The sequence below is a fragment of the Narcine bancroftii genome, chromosome 11, assembly GCF_036971445.1.
Source record: "Narcine bancroftii isolate sNarBan1 chromosome 11, sNarBan1.hap1, whole genome shotgun sequence".
NCBI lineage: Eukaryota > Metazoa > Chordata > Chondrichthyes > Torpediniformes > Narcinidae > Narcine > Narcine bancroftii.
This window is the reverse complement of record NC_091479.1, coordinates 72,561,479-72,579,079: the sequence shown is the minus strand read 5'-3', so window position 1 is coordinate 72,579,079 and position 17,601 is coordinate 72,561,479. Positions and strand designations below refer to the sequence as shown.

At 39.1% G+C, this 17,601-nt stretch overlaps 1 protein-coding gene across 1 annotated transcript in view; it reads right to left on the bottom strand.

Annotated features, from left to right (window-relative positions):
• Window positions 1-17,601, bottom strand: part of LOC138745225 (solute carrier family 13 member 1-like) — a 45,037-nt gene that overhangs the window by 24,609 nt on the left and 2,827 nt on the right. Inside the window, 8 exon segments of the mRNA XM_069902286.1 lie at window positions 575-688; window positions 4,936-5,038; window positions 6,554-6,654; window positions 7,454-7,465; window positions 10,091-10,093; window positions 11,609-11,685; window positions 11,687-11,767; window positions 16,495-16,546. Of these exon segments, the coding sequence (XP_069758387.1) occupies window positions 575-688; window positions 4,936-5,038; window positions 6,554-6,654; window positions 7,454-7,465; window positions 10,091-10,093; window positions 11,609-11,685; window positions 11,687-11,767; window positions 16,495-16,546 (543 nt within the window).

Here is a 17,601-nt window from a genome sequence, read left to right as displayed (position 1 = left end):
CATTCTGGAGCTGGAGTGGTGGTCATGAAGCTATCAATCTTTGCCAGCTTTCTCAGAATTTACCATCTTCTAATTTGATTTGCACAGAGGCTGAAGAGAGCCTAGGGGTTTCCTTCTGAATGATTTATACAGAAAATCTTTGTGCACTGAAACCACATATCAAAATGCCAGGAGGGAAACTCATTTCTCTGTAAGACATACATTTCCACTTTTAAACTGGAAATGGCATCCAGATGTTGTGCAAATCTTCTATCCTTACCATTAAGTGGGAGGACCAGCAGTCTGAAGCTATCAAGATCCAAGAGTTAAATAACATCAACCACGCAATTCAGCCTAATGTTTACTGCTCTTAGGTAAACTTGCTCAGATTAAAATCAATTCCTTTGGCTCAAGCAGTCAAAACATTAATCATTTTAAATCATGTAAGTCTCAACTTATTTCTGATTAATTTATGATATTTACTAGCTAGACAGTTGAGAGACCAAATGGCAAATATTTCATTTTTTTTTACTCAGTGTTACTTCATCTTTGAATTTTGACCTCAAATTTAGAAAGGTCTTCTGCTTTCACTTACTGTGGAAAAAGATTGGACCAGCCAGGGAAAAATCCAGAATTGCGTGTAAACCACAACATTGCCATGAAGCAAAAGATGACGAGGGTCACAATCTCCTGAGACAAAAAAGAGGTTTATAGATGTTTCAGCATGGCAGAACATTCAAGGATGGTTCGTGAAATGTGAGGCAAAGAAGAGTCGGCTTGTAAGGTTGAGGAAGAAGTGACAAGGCATGGTCACAGAGGTAAACAGAGATGGGAAGGGGCGAGATAATGATGTGGGTGTGTCTTTTCTTAACCAGCTACCATTCTGGTCTCCACAGCATTCAGCCTCCCCTCCCAACATATTCCTACTCCATTCATTACCTGCAGTTTGTTCCCAGGATTGCTTCTCAGCCTTTATCCATGATCATCCATATCTTCACCATCTTCTGCATTGTCTTCCTTGACATGTATTAGGGACCCTCAGTACTCGCCATTATCTCCCATTAGTTTATGAAAGGGTGCTAGCAAGGGCTTGCACAGCTTCCCAACTCACCTTCAACTAGAATTAAGTACATTATGGATTAAGTACTAGAATTAAGTACATTAGTGGCCACACTCTTGCAACTACATCACTGACCTGCTATTCAAATCCCAATATGGACTTGCTCCCTCATAACATCACATCTTTCACAATGCCACAATTCATCTGAGTTTATGAATTTTATTAGAAATTAAATATAAACATTAGAATAAAAGTTCTCTATCTCAGGCCTTTTGATGATTTCTACTCATTCATTGAGTTTCTTGAAGAACATAAATACTGATGAGGGAACAAATAAGACTATAAGACAAAGCTGCAAAAATAGGCTATTCAGCCCATCAAGCATACCCCACCATTTAATTACGAGTTGATCCATTTTCCCAATCAGCCATACTGCCCAACTTTCTCCCCTTTACCTTTAATGCCCTGGCTAATCAAGAACCGAGCAATTTCTGCCTCAAATACATCAAATGAATTGATCTTCACAACCACCTGTAACAACAAATTTCATAGATTCATCACCCTCTGGCTAAAGAAATTCCTCCGTATCTCTTTTCTAAGAGGGCACCCTTCAATTCTGAAGTTGTGCCTTTGTCATAGACTGTCCACCATGGAAACAACCATTCCATATCTACTCTGTCCACACTTTTCAACATTTGCAATATTTCCAATGAGATCACCCCTCATTCTCCTAAATTCCAACGAGTACAGGACAAGAGCTGTCAAACATTTCTCATATGATAACCTTTTAATTCCGAGATTTGTTCTTGTGAATCTCCTCTGTATCCTCTCCAACATCAGCACATCTTTTATTAAATGAGGACCCTAAAACTGCTCACAATACCCCAAAAGAACCTTGTAAAGCCTCAGCATCACATCCCTGCTCTTGTATTCTATTCCTCTTGAAATGCCAGCATTGCATTTATCTTCTTCACCACTGACTCAACATGTAAGTTTATCTTCAGGCCTCCCAAGTCCCTTTGCACCTGGGAATTTTCAATTTTCTCCCTATTTGGAAAATAATCTGCCTATGTATTTCTACCACCAAAGCACATTACTATACATTTTCTGATACTGTACAGTAAACCCCTTGTATCTAGCACCTATGGGGATGGGTAGATGCCGAATAAGTGAATTTTATCATTACTTGATGTTACATGCGTGTTGCATGGATTGGCAAACTAATGACAAGGAGGGCCAATTTTAAACTTCCATATTTTTTACCTATTTCCCGCGATTTTTTTGCCAGTTGCTTGAGGCTTCTGGTTTCTTGAATTCTGGATAACAGGAGTTTTACTGTATTTAGTTTGCCACCTGCTTGCCCATTCTCCTCCTCTGTTCTTCTGGAGCCCCCACCCCACCCCCATTTTCTCAAAACTACTTGCTCCTCCACCTATTTTCATATCATCTGCCAACTTGGCATCATACGATGATAGAGACGTATGGACATGAAAGCATTTCTTCAGTGCACATCTCTTGAGAAAGTTGGAAACCCCTGTGATCAAAATTATGTTTCAGCCAAAGACACCAAATCCGATGTAAAATCAAAAAAGATTGATGGGGATATTCAGTAAGTCAGATTGGTTGTGTGGCAAATTAAACAAGGTGAATGGTTCAATTATCCTGGTATCCAAGAAGAGTAGTGTGAGCTGCCTCAATGACTACTGCCCAGTAGCACTAACATCTACTGTGATGAAATTCTTCGAGAGGCTGATTGTGACCATAATTAGCACGTACTTAAGCAAAGATTTGGACCTGCTGCAATCCACCTATCGTCACAATCGCTCCACAGCAGATGCAATTTCACTGGCTCTCCACTCAGCTCTGGATCACCTCGAAAACAGCGGTTCATACATACGGCTGCTCTTCATTAACTACAGCTCGGCCTTCAGCACCATTATTCCCTCAGTGCTGGTCAAGAAACTACAAACTCTAGGCCTCTGTGCCCCACTCTACAACTGGATCCTTGACTTTCTAATTGGAAGACCAGTCAGTACGAATTGGAAACGATGTCTCCTTCTCACTGATCATCAACGCAGATGCGCCCCAAAGATGCAAACTTAGCCCACTGCATTACTCATTATACACCCATGACTGTGTGGCCAGGCACAATCCCAATGCTATCGACAAGTTGGCCGATGACACCATGGTTGTCAGCATGGAACATCACAGGCACCACTCCATCGAGGACACCTACATGAGCCGGTGTCTTAAAAAAGCAGTCTCTATCCTCCAAGGTCTCCACCACCCAGGCCATGCCCTCTTCACTCTGCTACTATCAGAAAAACGGTACAGGAGCCTAAAGACAAGCACTCATCGCTCAAGGACAGCTTCTTCCCCTCTCCATCAGATTCCTGAATAACCAATGAACAAAAGACTTTTCATACTCTATTATTTTATTTTTTTATATTAAAGTTGTAAGGTGGTTTTAATATGAATGTCTGCAGCAAACACTGAATTTCATGACTTGTTCGTGACAATAAATCCTGATTCTGAGTTGATAATCTTTCATTAGAACCAGGGAAAGTTGGAAATCAAACATGGTTTAAGTTACAGAGAGGACAAGCAGGAGAGAACTAAGATAATGTTTGTGATTGTTTCGAATCAGGAAAAATTGAGAGGTACAAGTCCTGAAGACATGAGCTGAGAGCAGGTGACAAGGGGTAGATCAATCTTGACGATCGATCAATCGATAGATCGATAGATAGAGATATGGAGGGAGAGAGAGCAGACTTGGAGTGGGATGGAGAACCACTGATTAGGGTGGAAATCCCAATTGTTTCATTTTTCTATGGATATGCAATCTATATCATATACCAGGATCCTGGACCGAGGGTCTTTTCTTTCTTATCCAGCATGATACCAATCTCACTGAATGAATGACAGTACTTCTCATATTGAAAAGCTTCCCCTTCCACTAATTTCCTCCAAATCACCGACATAGCTGGGGCAATTCATATGGGTCTAGGATATGCCATTCCTTGGTGAATTATGGTGAGCAGGTCTTGGTGATTGCTCTTGGTGATATTTTTCTTCACTCCAGTCTGTGTGCTGGACTACTTTCTTTGGGACTTCCTCCTCCTTCACTGGTATGATAGATTTCCATCCTAGCACAGACATTCCCTTTGTGTTTTCCATCACTTCCCTTCCTCTGAAAATTGATTCCCCGCTGTTCCTCATTCTGAGGAAAGATCATCAACCTGAAACATTGTATTTATTGTTCTGCTGTCTGACCTGATGAGGATTTCCAGCATTTTCTGTTTTTATTGGTCTATTGATTTTATGTATCTAATTTTGTCATTGCTGTTCTTTCCTCACTGCATTTTTCTGGATACGTTTTAGATTTATACCATCTGCAGATTAGATATGATGTTTTTGGTTTCAAGTGTCAATCATAATGATAAATATTTATTCACTGAGGATAATTCATTTTCCAATATGCAAATTAATATAGATTGCAATTTGAAGTAATTTGCACAGTAACTCTGTTTCCAGTAAAGCTTGAAAATTTCAATGGCAGGCAGAATCGGGATTAATCAAGACACTGACTGACCCTTTATCTGTGCCATTATGTTTTTTAAATGTTTCTGCAGGATGTGGGATCTCAGTAGTTATAGCCCTGTAGCAATCTTAAAGGACTTCAAGCTTTTATTCAAACTTTACAAGAAGATGGTGTATCGGGCTATGCTGGAGAAAGTGCTAAGAACCTCAGAACATGCATCATTTGGTAACCAGTAGCAACTTGCAGATAATGCAAATAGCATCATGCCTAGTAAACGCGACAGACTTTTCAATGCTTTCATCATTTCAGAAACAATTTATTGAATCAAAATGAATGTATGTATTAAGAATCTCACCCCATGGGCCCAAGCTTCTTGTACTCCTCTTCAATCAATTTTATTGATGCTTTTTCTCGGTTGCTCTTTTCTTTGCGAAACTGAAATGTCTTTGATTTAGAGACGTCAGTTAGATTGTATAAAGTTGTAAGTTTGAAGTCAGGTCAAAAGACATGACTAAAACAAACCACTGAATGATGATAGGCAACACAAATAGAAAAATGCTCAGTGCATACAAAATTGTTTGTCCTTGATCTTGGTAATGAAGGGAAATGAATCGATTATCTATTTTCAAAAAAAAACATTAATTATTTGCTGGACAGTTAATGATTCACAGATATGATTAACTGTGATTTTTCTGAGTATTTCCTGCAGTTTTTTTGTTTGTTCCATTGAGTACTTTCAATACCTGCACATTTTTTGGCAAGGAGGAACGTTGTGTAAAATGACTGGAGTGTTTACCAACTTCAGCTCATCTGTTGCCATAGTTATGCTTTTTTTTCTACAATAACTGACAACTCTGATGTTTTCATGACCAACTTACTCATTGCATCCTCTGCAAAATTGATCTTATCCAAATCTCAGTTGATTTATTTGCACAAAATCCAATCCACTATCCTCCAACAATCTATGAAATGCATTCACTCCCAATCAAATAATGATCAGAATTAAAATTTTAATCCTTGTTTCCCAATCCCTAGAAAAGTCTAATGCTTCCCTGCCTTGGAGATCCTTTTCAGTTTTACAACTCGCTGAGGCCTTCCCAGTCCTCCAATTGTGTGCTCTTGACAATATCTGAATTTAAATCACTCCCCTACCAAGGGCTTAGCTCTGGAACTAGCTTTTTAAATGCCTCTGAATCTCTACCCCTCACCAAGATGCATCTGAATTTTTAAAACTCTGAACAAACCTTTGATCACCTATCCTGATATTTTTAGTGGCAGAAAGGGAAATTTTGCACAACAATTCTTGAAGTGCTCATTTCCTGCATGTGTGTGGTGGTGAAGAGGCAAATGGGTAAAGCTAACGGGCTGTATTTTGTTTTTGTAACTGTTGCAAAGTTATCGGTGATGGCCATTAAGATGTTGTGAAATTGGCAGCAGGTTTTGGCATGTGTGGTACTGAATTGCTGTCAAAGATCAGTGGTCTTTTCTTGGCTCTGTTGTTCATAGCCTTCTCTATTACAATTAGGATAAAATATATTGAATTAAATTATTTTATTTTATTGTTTACTCCCCAAATCCCAAGTGTAAATAGTGTGTGTTTAATTGCATGCCATAACTGCTATTTACAATTACTGGACAAATGTAATTGAATGTGAAGGTCAGTGTCAGATGCATTTGTTGTAGCTATTGAGAATCTTCAATTACAAATAAATGTTACTTCGTAACCTGTGATTAGTTTGATATTAGTTAGATGTTGTAGATGGAAAACTAATTTCAGTTGGTGAAATACATTATAAATTGGGAAAACGGCAAAAAGATATAATCCATGTGGAAAAATCTTGATTTGTTCTAAAATTATGCTGCAAGCGTGATTACAGTTTACTCCCTCCTATGTCAATGAACACAGGAACTTATGAGTAGATTTTCACTTCATTGGTACTGATTGTAAGAATTAGAACAGTGCACTTACTTGCAGCCGAAGTAAATCACATGAAGCCAAACCCAAGACAAAACCATAATGATCACAGTCATGGGGAACACCAGTATAAACGAGGACCCAAAATTTATACAGTGCCTAAGAGACAAATTGTATTATTGAAAAAGACACTAATTCAGAATTACATTTGACGGACTCACAACTATTTCTGACACAAATATAATAAGAGATTGCAATATGGTTTACAGACTTTTTTAAAAAAAAGATGAGCAAAACCTAACGTGGGCCCCCATAGACAGAGATGGATGAAACTAAAGGAACTGAGATCTGATAAATGCCCACAATACTTGCATTCTCAGATACTGAAGAAGATGCTATAGAGTCAATAAGAGATACTCCCTCAAACATTCAGCATATCAGGTCTCATCTGTGGAAGATCAATTGTGTTTCTTTTTCCCATGGATGCTGAAGACTGTACAACAAGCTTTATTCCAGTAAAAGTCTGAACACCAGTTCATGCCTTGGTGGCTCCCCGTGTGACTGGCTCAGGTCTATATTCAGGTTGGCTGATTGACAGCTGGCCAGGTGGAGTCAGCCCCTTAGGTGGTCTATTCAGGTCGGCGGATTGACAGCCGGCCAGGTGGAGTCAGCCCCTTAAGTGGCCTTCCTGAAGGTACAGAGATCGCCCCCTGCAGTCACCTGGTGGTTGTATCACCACATTGACTCTTTGAGTGTCCTGAGCCTTTTCTGCATTTTAGATACCCAGCATTTGAAATTGTTGATTTTCATTTACTGTCAAGATAGAGCATTTATCAGTTTATCACCCTCCAACATGCTACTGATTTTTTAATAATTCCTACAGACTGTGTGGTAAAATGTGTTTTATTTAAAGCAAAGAAAGAGAGAGAGAGTGAACAAAATTACAAACCAGTTAGACTGGTCAGGATAACTACAAACACAAAATGCTGGAGAAACTCAGCAGGTCAAACAGTGTCCTTTATATAGTAAAAGTTAAAAATACAGAACCGACATTTCAGGCTTGATCCCTTCATCAAGGTATGGAAAAATGTTGGCAGGTGTCCAAATAAAAGAGTAGAGGGGTCACAATGGCAGGAGGTGATAGGTAGAGAAGGGAGGGAGGGGACAGCAGCAAACAAGGCGAGGAGGGATAGCTGGGTGAATAGAGAGGGAAGGTGGATCAGAGGGGAATAGAGTAGTAGAGAAATAGCTGGATTTTAATATCATGGCCAACAGGGCATTTAGATACCAGGATAGCTTGTTTTCCCCACTCCCCTCCCCCTTCCCCAGATGCTCAGGTCCAGGATGCCTCTGAGCAGATGCTGAATATTGTTAAGGGGAGGATGATCAGCCAGGGGCCGTGGTACACATTGGTACCAATGACATAGGCAGGAGTGGGGTATAAATCCTTCAAAGTAAATTTTGGAAAGAGGCTGAGGAGCAGGGCCTCCACGGTGGTAAGCTCTGGATTACTCCCAGTGCCACAAATTAGGAATGTCAGAACAGGAAGAGAGCGCAGACAAATGAGTGGCTGAAGAGATCATGCAGGGGGCAGGGTTTCAAGTTTTTGGATCATTGAAACCTTTTCTAGAAATAGACGACCTGTACAAGTGCGACAGGTTTAACCTGAACTTGAGTGGAGCAAATATCCTGGCAGGGAGGTTTGTTAATGGTGTTTTGGAGGGTGGGGGTGGTGGGGTTTGTGCATTTAAACTAGATTCGCAAAGGTTTGGAAATAAAAGTGAAGAAGCAAAGAAAGAGGCGGTTGGTGCACAAGGAGGGACAGCTGGTCGGGAGTTTGTGTGGAAGGACAGGAGGATGGGACAACATTGCAGCCAGTGGGGTGAGTTGAAAGGCAGTAGGAACCCAGAGTTAAAAGTAACAAATAAAGGGCTAAAGGTTTTGTATTTGAATGGACGCAGCATAAGAAATAAAGTGGATAATCTTGTAGTACAGCTATTGATTGGCAGGAATGGCCATCATGGAGTCATGGCTAAAGGATGGATGTCATTGGGAGCTGAATGTTCAAGGATACATAGTGTATAGAAAGGATAAGCAGGTAAACAGAGGTGCTGGCGAGGCTCTGACGTGAGGAATAGCATTAAATCATCAGAATGAGGTGATATCGGATCAGAAGATATAGAAAATTGTGGATTGAGTTAAGAGAAATGCCAAGGGTGAAAAGATGCAGACCTCCAAATATTCACCAGAAAGTGGACAACAAATTAAAACAGCAAATTGAAAGGACATGTTATAAGCACAATGTTATGGTAGTCATGGGGGATTTTAACATGGAAGTAGATTGGGAAAGGATCTCAAAAGAGAGAATTTGAAGAAAGCCCACAAGATGGCTTTTAAAGCAGCTTGTTGATGAGCCCATGAGGGGATTGGCTGTACTGCATTGGGAGTTGTGTAGCGCACCAGAGGTGATTAGAGAGCTTAGAGTAAAGGGACCTTTCGGGGACATTGATCAGCATATGATTGAGTTCAATTTGAGATTTGACAAGGAGAAACTAAAGTCAGATGTGTTGTTATTTCAGTGGAGTAAAGGGAATTACAGCGGCATGAGAGAGGAACTGGCCAAAGTAGATTGGAAAGGGGAGATAGCAGAGCATCAATGGATGGGGTTTCTGCAAGAAATGAGGAAAGTGCAGGATAAATACATAAATGTATACAAAAAAGAGGAAATATTCAAATGGAAAAATCCACGACAAGAGAAGTCAAAGGTCAACGTAAAAAGTAAAATCAAAGAGGCAAAAATTAGTGGGAAGATAAAGGACTGGGAAGCTTTTAAAAACTACTTTTAAAATACTCCAAAGGAGGGAATAGATGAAGTATGAAAGTAGGATAGCAAATAATATCAAAGAGGAGATAAAAAGCTTTTTCAAGTATATAAAGAGTAAAAGAGAGGAGAGGAGATATAGGATCACAAGAAAATGATGCTGGAGAACTAACAATGGGAGACAAAGAGATGACAGAGGAACTAAATGAGTAGTTTGCATCTGTCTTCATCGTGAATGATATTAGCATCATGCCACATGTTAAAGGGTATCAGCGAAGGGAAGTGAGTGCAGTTACTATGTCAAGGGAAAAGTTGCTTAGTAAGGCCCTAGACTAGATGGATCCTGAAAGAAATAGTGGTAGAGATTGTGGAAGCATTAGTAATGAACTTTCAAAGATCAGTAGATTCCTGTATGGTCCGAGAGGGCTGGAAAATTGCAATTGTCACCCCACTATTCAAGAAGGGAGGGAGGCAGCAGAAAGGAAAGTATAGGCCAGTTAGCCTGATCTCAGAGGTTGGGTAGATGATGGATGTCAAGAATGAGATCAAGAAGTACTTGGAGGCACATGACATGATAGGCCAAAGATAACATGTTTTCCCTAAAGGAAAATCTTCCTTGAAAAACCTTTGGAACTCTTAAAAAAAACGTCAAGCAGACTGGATGCTGTGGATTTGAATTTTCAGCAGGCCTTTGACAAGATGCCACACATGAGGCTACTTAACAAGAAAATATCCTATGGTATAACAGGAAACATACTAGCTTGGATAGAGCACTGGCTGATTGGCAAGAAGCAGAGTTGGAATGCAGAGGTCAGATTCACGTTAGTAAGGGATTGCTTAAGGTGGGATGTGAGTGGGAAGGGAAGGTTAAGAATCACTGTTCGAGACACAATTGTTACTGAAATATTTTGCTTGAGAAAAATTGTCATTGGCCTATTTCCTTTGGAATTATGGTTTTCAAACTTTTCTTTCCACCTACGTACCACCTTAAGCAATCCCTTACTGATCATAGACTCCTATGGCATAGGGAATATTTAAAGTGGTAGGTGGGTGGAAAGAAAAAGACTGAGAACCACTGTTCTAAACAGACAAAATAAGTGAGAAAGATTGGATGGAATTATGTAAGAATAACATGACAAAAATTATAAATGTTAGGTACAGGTTAGTTCAATATAATTTTTTGCATCAGTTATATTTGACTCCATAAAAACAAAACAGATTGAATCCTGCATTATCAGATTTATGCTTTAGGTGTCAGTGTCCTAAAGTTCAATATCTTTTTTATTTTTGGTTGGAAGTTGGGCATTTTTTGGAACAAATTATGGGGTTAAGTTCCCACAGGACCCAATGTTATTCTTATTGTGTAACCCTAAGGTTATAAGACCTAAATTGAAATGAACTATGTATCAAATTGAATTTGTACATATTGCTTTAGCATTTTCTAGGAAGTGTATAGCAATATCAAGGAAGGTGATAGGTAGATTTAGGCATGGAAAGATGGAAATGCAGAACTTCATAGTTGTATACTACTTGAGAAGATTACTTAGTTTACAAAACTAATATCATGTATTTTGGAAAATATGGTGTCCATATACACAAAATGTGGGTTTGAATGTTTAATAGACTCTCTGCAGACCTTGTTTCTTGGTAACCTCCAATATTAGACTTTAATGACATAAACACACTATTCCTTTGGCATTCTCCAGTCCTTTTTCTATTTTCTTTCTTCTTTCATTTCTTTTTTCTACATGTACAACTTTTTGAAATAACTTTTGAACTGAATGTAATCATTATTGTGGTTTAAAATTGTCAATAAAATATTAAAAAAAACACAGAAGAAAACTATTCAGCAATTTGTGTCTGACACCTGTCGGAGAACTCAAATTTCCCCAGTTATTCCCCATACCCTGTTCTTTCATATGTCCATCTTCTCAATCCTTTCACTGTCACTAATATACGCCATGGGTAATGTTACAGGAGACAATGAATCCATCAGCCAGCACATCTTCGGGATGTGGTTGAAAAATAGAGAATCTAGTGCAATCACATGGAGTACATGCAAGCTCCGCACAGATGACGCCCTGAGGTCAGGATCAAACCTGGAAGCTGGAACTATGAAGTACCACCACGAATCACCGCTGCATTCAATACTCTCAAACACAAGTCTGGGGGAACTACTGCTTCAATCCATGAGCTACATTATGATGACCTTTAGTAAACTTTTAATATCAAAGGACACAGATTCACTAATCAAATTCAATTAAAAACCATAAAATATTACAATATACTCACATGATGAATTGCTCAGCAAAAATAAGGTTAGTTGAAGTGCCAGTGATAGTAGTTAATCCCCCAATAGTGGAGGAATAAAGCAACGCAGAGACACATTCCTTTGCATAGGTTATGATCTTTCTCACTTTTGTATTTGCTCACAGCTTCCTCTTTCATAACCTATCAGAAACAATGTTAGAGAATAAACAGAAAACATTCTGAAGTATTTTATACAGTCTACAGCTTCTCCATGGGGAAATGCCACAGCCTGCAATTCCAAAATGTGAACAATTTGCCATTTATCATTTACAATGATTTCAATTCACAGAAAAATGCAGTGTTTTTTTAATTAAGGAACCTGAATAAAATTAAAATTGTGGAATAAACAAAGGCTGAGAATTATAGCAAAGATTATAGCTGAAAAATAATAACTGATCATCAATAAATAAACATTCTACAAAGGAGAACAATTACCCCATCCAAGATGAGTGACACATCCATCTCAAAAAATTTACAATAGTCTTAAGGCTGGTGAAGAAGCCAGCAAAACCCCTGCTATATGGAATTCAAGCCACTGCAAAAAAATTGAGGAGAATAAATTTTAAAAAAATTAAATAAATAAGAATAAAATGACAGGTAATAACATGCAAAATGATAAATGTAAATGTTCTCTGAAGTAACACACAAATCTTTGGTGAAGATGGGAGCAAATATTCAGCCAGCAGAGGGCATTGGTCATTCTAAGCTCATAGCAGTTGTTTGAATAAAGCTGTGTGAAAGAGCAGTAGTGTGGCCCAGGATGAGGATGCCACTCCCCAGTGGGGTGATGCTCTTAAAGTGCCTCCTTATCCCTGCCTAGTAAGAGTTGCCCCAGTCTGAGGCTTTATCTATAAACTTGGGGGGAGGGGGGTTAATTATCTATAATGTTTAGTTCGTCTTTTGGGCAACTCCATGGAGGGGGAGGAAACTGCAGATGCTGCAATGGTTAAATGTTTTCTGAAAGTAAAGTAAAATGCTTTAAGGTTTATATATTCATGGAAGTGAAGTTTGTTTAGTGTAAGTACAGTATAGTATTTTTTATCTTTTAAACTGTTTAATGCAGGTCTATTAGTTAAGCATTATAAAAGTAAGTCTCAAGCCACTGGAAAATACACTCATTCAGCATCTACTAATTCCCATAGGTGCTGGATACCAGGAGTTTTACTGTATTTTCAATGCATATCTCTAACAGATACACATGGTTACTGAGGAATCACCATGAGGCTCAGGTATTAGGAAACATCAGCACAGGTACTGCTCCAAGAGTGAGGTAAAGTCAGGTTTCAAATAAAACCCAAGGCATAATTTATTGTTATGTGAAATACAGCATCCCAAAAAAGTTAATATATTTAGGTCTAAAATTTTGCTTCATATACTTTATGGACTAAAATACTAGAATAGCTGATGTATATGCAAGGTATTAATAAGATGTTTGTGTTCTAAAACTAAAATTCTCTGGAGATTCCTATAACTTTGGTGTCTCATGCATCCCCCTATTCCATACTCCTTTCCTTTCACCTTTAGATGTTTTGCTTCGTTTCTGGCATTCTATAAATTATTATCAGCAGAATTGCTTCATGGGTCGAGCAAATCTTTGTGAAGGCCATGGCTGGGCCATATTCAAATGATTAAATCCACTTCTTCTGTCAACTTTGTGGAAAATGGAGTAGATTTCTGATCTGTGTTGTGTTTGGTAATCCCAGTTTAAGCATTGGTCAGGAGGTCACAACTGGGTAAGTGTTTTGAACCAGAGAGAACAGGTAAAAACATTCCTCACAGCCTTTGTTAATACTGGAATATGTACAAGTACACAATCAGTGATGACTAATGCAACCGTAATACGATTCTCAATGATTGAATAGGTGGACAAAATCCAGGTTCACTCACAAATAATAAACATTTGAGCTATCTATTAAAGGCTACTTCATCCATTGAACTTTAGGGCCCATGGAAATGCTGATGCCAAGTAAGGAACTGCACTGAGAAGATTATAGTTGCATTGTAAACATTGGAGTATTTTAAAAGTGACAACAAAATGGTTATCTTATGGTTGCATTTAAAGTTAATAGCAATTAAATTTACAATAATAACAAAAGGAGTTACCTCATCTGATTCTATTTTGATTGCTTATCAGTGAGCTATCCGATGCAATGGTACCTTTTGGCATCAATTTAATAAAGGGTAGATCATTCAGGAAAAAAATCAGCATGTCAGATGGAATCGGTGGAGAGAGAAACATAGTTAATATTTGGTTACCGAACTGTCAGCTGACCCATTGATGAATTTTGAGCAGGCTATTTAAAGTTATGTGATCATTTATATGACAGGTTATTCTGACAGTTATAGGACATTAACTTGATATGTTGGGGCTGAATGCCAGCTGCAGCACATGTGAAGGCTGGGTAAAAGAAGCCATTAATATTCAACATCATGCAGCTCCCAAGTGGGCCCTTTGAGAAACTTACAAGCAACAGTAATTGTACCTAAATTGAAATCTAACCCACACGTGGAATATTCATATTCATAATGTCTATTTCCTCTGAATAAAGTGACATGTATATTGAAAAGTGAAAACATTTGTGGACAAGCTATTAATCCACAAATATTCACACATCTTCACACTTCATTATTTCTTTCTTAATGTATCACCCAATAATTTACTACTTGTTTTACAATTGAAATATGAATAGCATAGTGTGAATTTCATCATGTAATCTCCCATAGCGTACACTTGAAATGCAATTAAAATCTGAAACACCAGATCAAAACAGCAATTTTAAAATATGAACTTGGTGTGGGTTGGCTTAGCTGCAGTAAATCATTGGAAATAATTTTCTTCCCATTGTGATCGTTGCTCTTGACTCTGATTTTATTACATTATATTAGGTGTTTTTCTTTGGGTTTTTTTAAATCCTGCAACCGTGGGGCCTTTGGCCAAGATGGCGGTTCCTGTGCTGGGCAGTGAACCACAAGGGAGATTCTGGGGGTCGATGAACCATGGAGAATCTCTTGGCTATAAAATCAATTGGAGAAAAGCCTTGACATGTATTCCTGGCATTTATTGATCAGCATCATGTCCTGTGGATTTGGTTCCAGTCCAAAATTATGACATTTTTATATGGTACACTTCCAACAATGCAGTAAGATTAATTCACGGTGACCATTTCACATAATATAATCAAAGAAGTCGGGTTGAGCGTAAAGTTAATGTTGGTATGAAGCTTAGTAATAATTAAGTCTGATTTCTGGAAGTAGCAGACCTCCGTGGGTGGAAAACACCCTGTCAACTCAGAACAATAATATACTGCATGAACAATAACAATTTGAGATGAATCCTCAACACGACCTTCTCAAGGGCATAGAGGATTATTAATAAAAATAATCATATTGTCAAAGCCCATGCATCCAAATGGTTTCAACCCTATTTTAATTTGATATTTTTAGATTTTAAAACTGAAAAGCTGGACTCTGGATGTGTTAAACAAGGTATCAATGTCCTGTCATTCAGGGTTCACCAAGTAAAATGAGGTCAATTGCTGATTTGTGGATAATGAGTCAGAAGAAAGTGGATTCTGTGGAGAGAGAGAGAGCTTAGTAGGGGAGGGAGTGTGTTGAATGGATTAGAATTTCAGCAAGAGAAAGAAATCAGGTTTGTGTCCTGGTCATTATTCAGTGGTGGATGGGTTTTGTGGTTTCTCCAGCTGGAGAGGAAGTTAGAATCACAGATGCTGGTGGATGGAAGAAGAGGTTCAGGGCACCATTATCTAAGTCCCCAGTGATGGTCGCCTGGCAAGTAAGAAGATGGGACTGAGGAATGACCTGAAAGATTAAATGACGTCAATTTGTTGAAACAGGCTCCATCTCCATGGTCCCATTAAACAGCTCAGATTCAGGTCTGGGTGTTTTGTGATTCCATTTGACAAGCCTCATAGTATACACGGGCAGAGTAATTTTGCACATTTAATTTAGAATTGTGCTTGACATGATAGAATCTTGTCACAATTAGTTTTGCTGCTCTACAGTTCCAGGGAGCCAGGTTTGACCTTCACCTTGAGTGCTGTGTGAGATTAAATACACTCCCCGTGACTGAATGTGTTCCCTGGGTATCCCCAATTCCTCCCACATATCAAATATATGGCTACTGAAAATGACCCCTGCTGTAGGTAAGTGGCCAAACAATCAATGGACCTGTGAAAGAAAATAAAGTGCAAGGTTACAGGGAAATAAGTGGGGTAAGTGAGGCTGATAGGCTGGCTCTATTGGTAACAGCAAGGACTCATGGGCCAAGTGATGACATCTAGTGTTGCAATAAGTATGAACATATCTTAGAGACACAAGAGACTGCAGATGCTGGAATCCCAAGCAAAAATAAAAACAACCACCTGGAGAAATCAGCAGGTCGAGCAAATGGTTAGAATGGTTAGAGTTTTGCATCAGAACCCTTCATCAAGACTGCGAATGCAGAGGGGAGATTGGCTGTACAGTGAGGACAGAGTGGGAGGGGTTGCACTTGGGGCCAGTCGGGGATTAGTGAATCAGGGAGTTAAATACACAAAATGCCGGAGAAGCTCAGCAGGTCAAATAGTGCCCTTTATATAGCAAAGATACAGAACCGATGTTTCGGGCTTGAGTCCCTCATCAAAGTCTTCAGGGTAGGCATCCCTGGAAGATCTTTCACAGAGTTGTAGTAATCAGAATGACAAAAATCTGTAGACACTATGGTTGAAGTAATAACACAAAATGCTTTGATGGCACAACTTTGGCCCTCATGATGAAAAATGGCAACTACAGACCCCAAGGGTGATAAAAAAAATGTAGAAGCAAGTCTAGCTCTTTTATACCTGCATCAATGAAGCAATTAAACATACCTGAGTACTCAAAAACACCCGTGAAACCAAATATCTCAAATATTGAGGTGCCCTGAAATGGGGGAACTATGTATAAAAAGTGCTGTAATTTCCACCTGGTCATATCAAACTGTATACAAACAACCTTGAATAAAATCTGGAATGTACACTTTAATTACATGAATTGTTTGATTGCAAATTTAAAACTGTGGAGCACAGGGGCAAATAAAGGAAAAAAAATATGTCTATCCCAAACATTATGTATTAGCAAAATGTAGGCAGGGACCCAAACAAAATGGTAGTGGGGGGGGAGGGGCAGGAGGACGAGCACAGTCCTAAAGATAGGTGGAAATAGATGGATTGGGGAAGAAGGGCACACCAGCAAACTGGAAGGGGGAGGGGAATGGCTCTGTGAATTGACAACCTAACTTGTGAAGTGATATGCTCTTCTTTGCTCTGTCTCCCCAGGTGTTAGATCCAAAGCCAAAACAGAAAAAAAGACAGAAGGAGCTATCAAATTCCCAACCAAAGATTGTAAAAAACAACCAACAAAATTTACTGAACTTAAAATAAAATAAAATAAAGTCACCCACTTAACAGAGGGTAGAAGCTTGCTCCAGGGTGAGTTCTGGACACGTAACAACCACGGAGAGAGGAGGAATGCACTGATTCCATTAAAAGCCAGGAACAGGTCCTGGGTAATGAAAGCATGGGCCAACAAAAAAAAAGGAGTTTACAGTGACACAAAACCTCCAAGAAGGGAGACGACCTAACCCTATCGCATTAATCACCGTCCTCCTGAATTTCTCCAGCTTTATTTTTTTACTTCAATCGCGGTGTCTGCGGACTTTTGTGTTTCACTCGAGGAGTGAAGGATGATGCATAGATGGGGAGGGTAAGGGGTGAAGTTGCAAGGCAAAGGCAGTTGAGTGGGAGGTGCTGGATGAAGGAAGAGAGAGTGGCAAGAAAAACAAAAGGGGGATCAGGTGAAATAGACAGTGAAGCTAGAGTGGGTGAGATGGAGAGTGAAGTAGAACTCTTACCTTCTTCAAGATCCAAGCTGCACGTATATGTTTTAGACTAAATTCCTTTGCACAGTACACAAAAACATTGCATGTCGTCAAATTA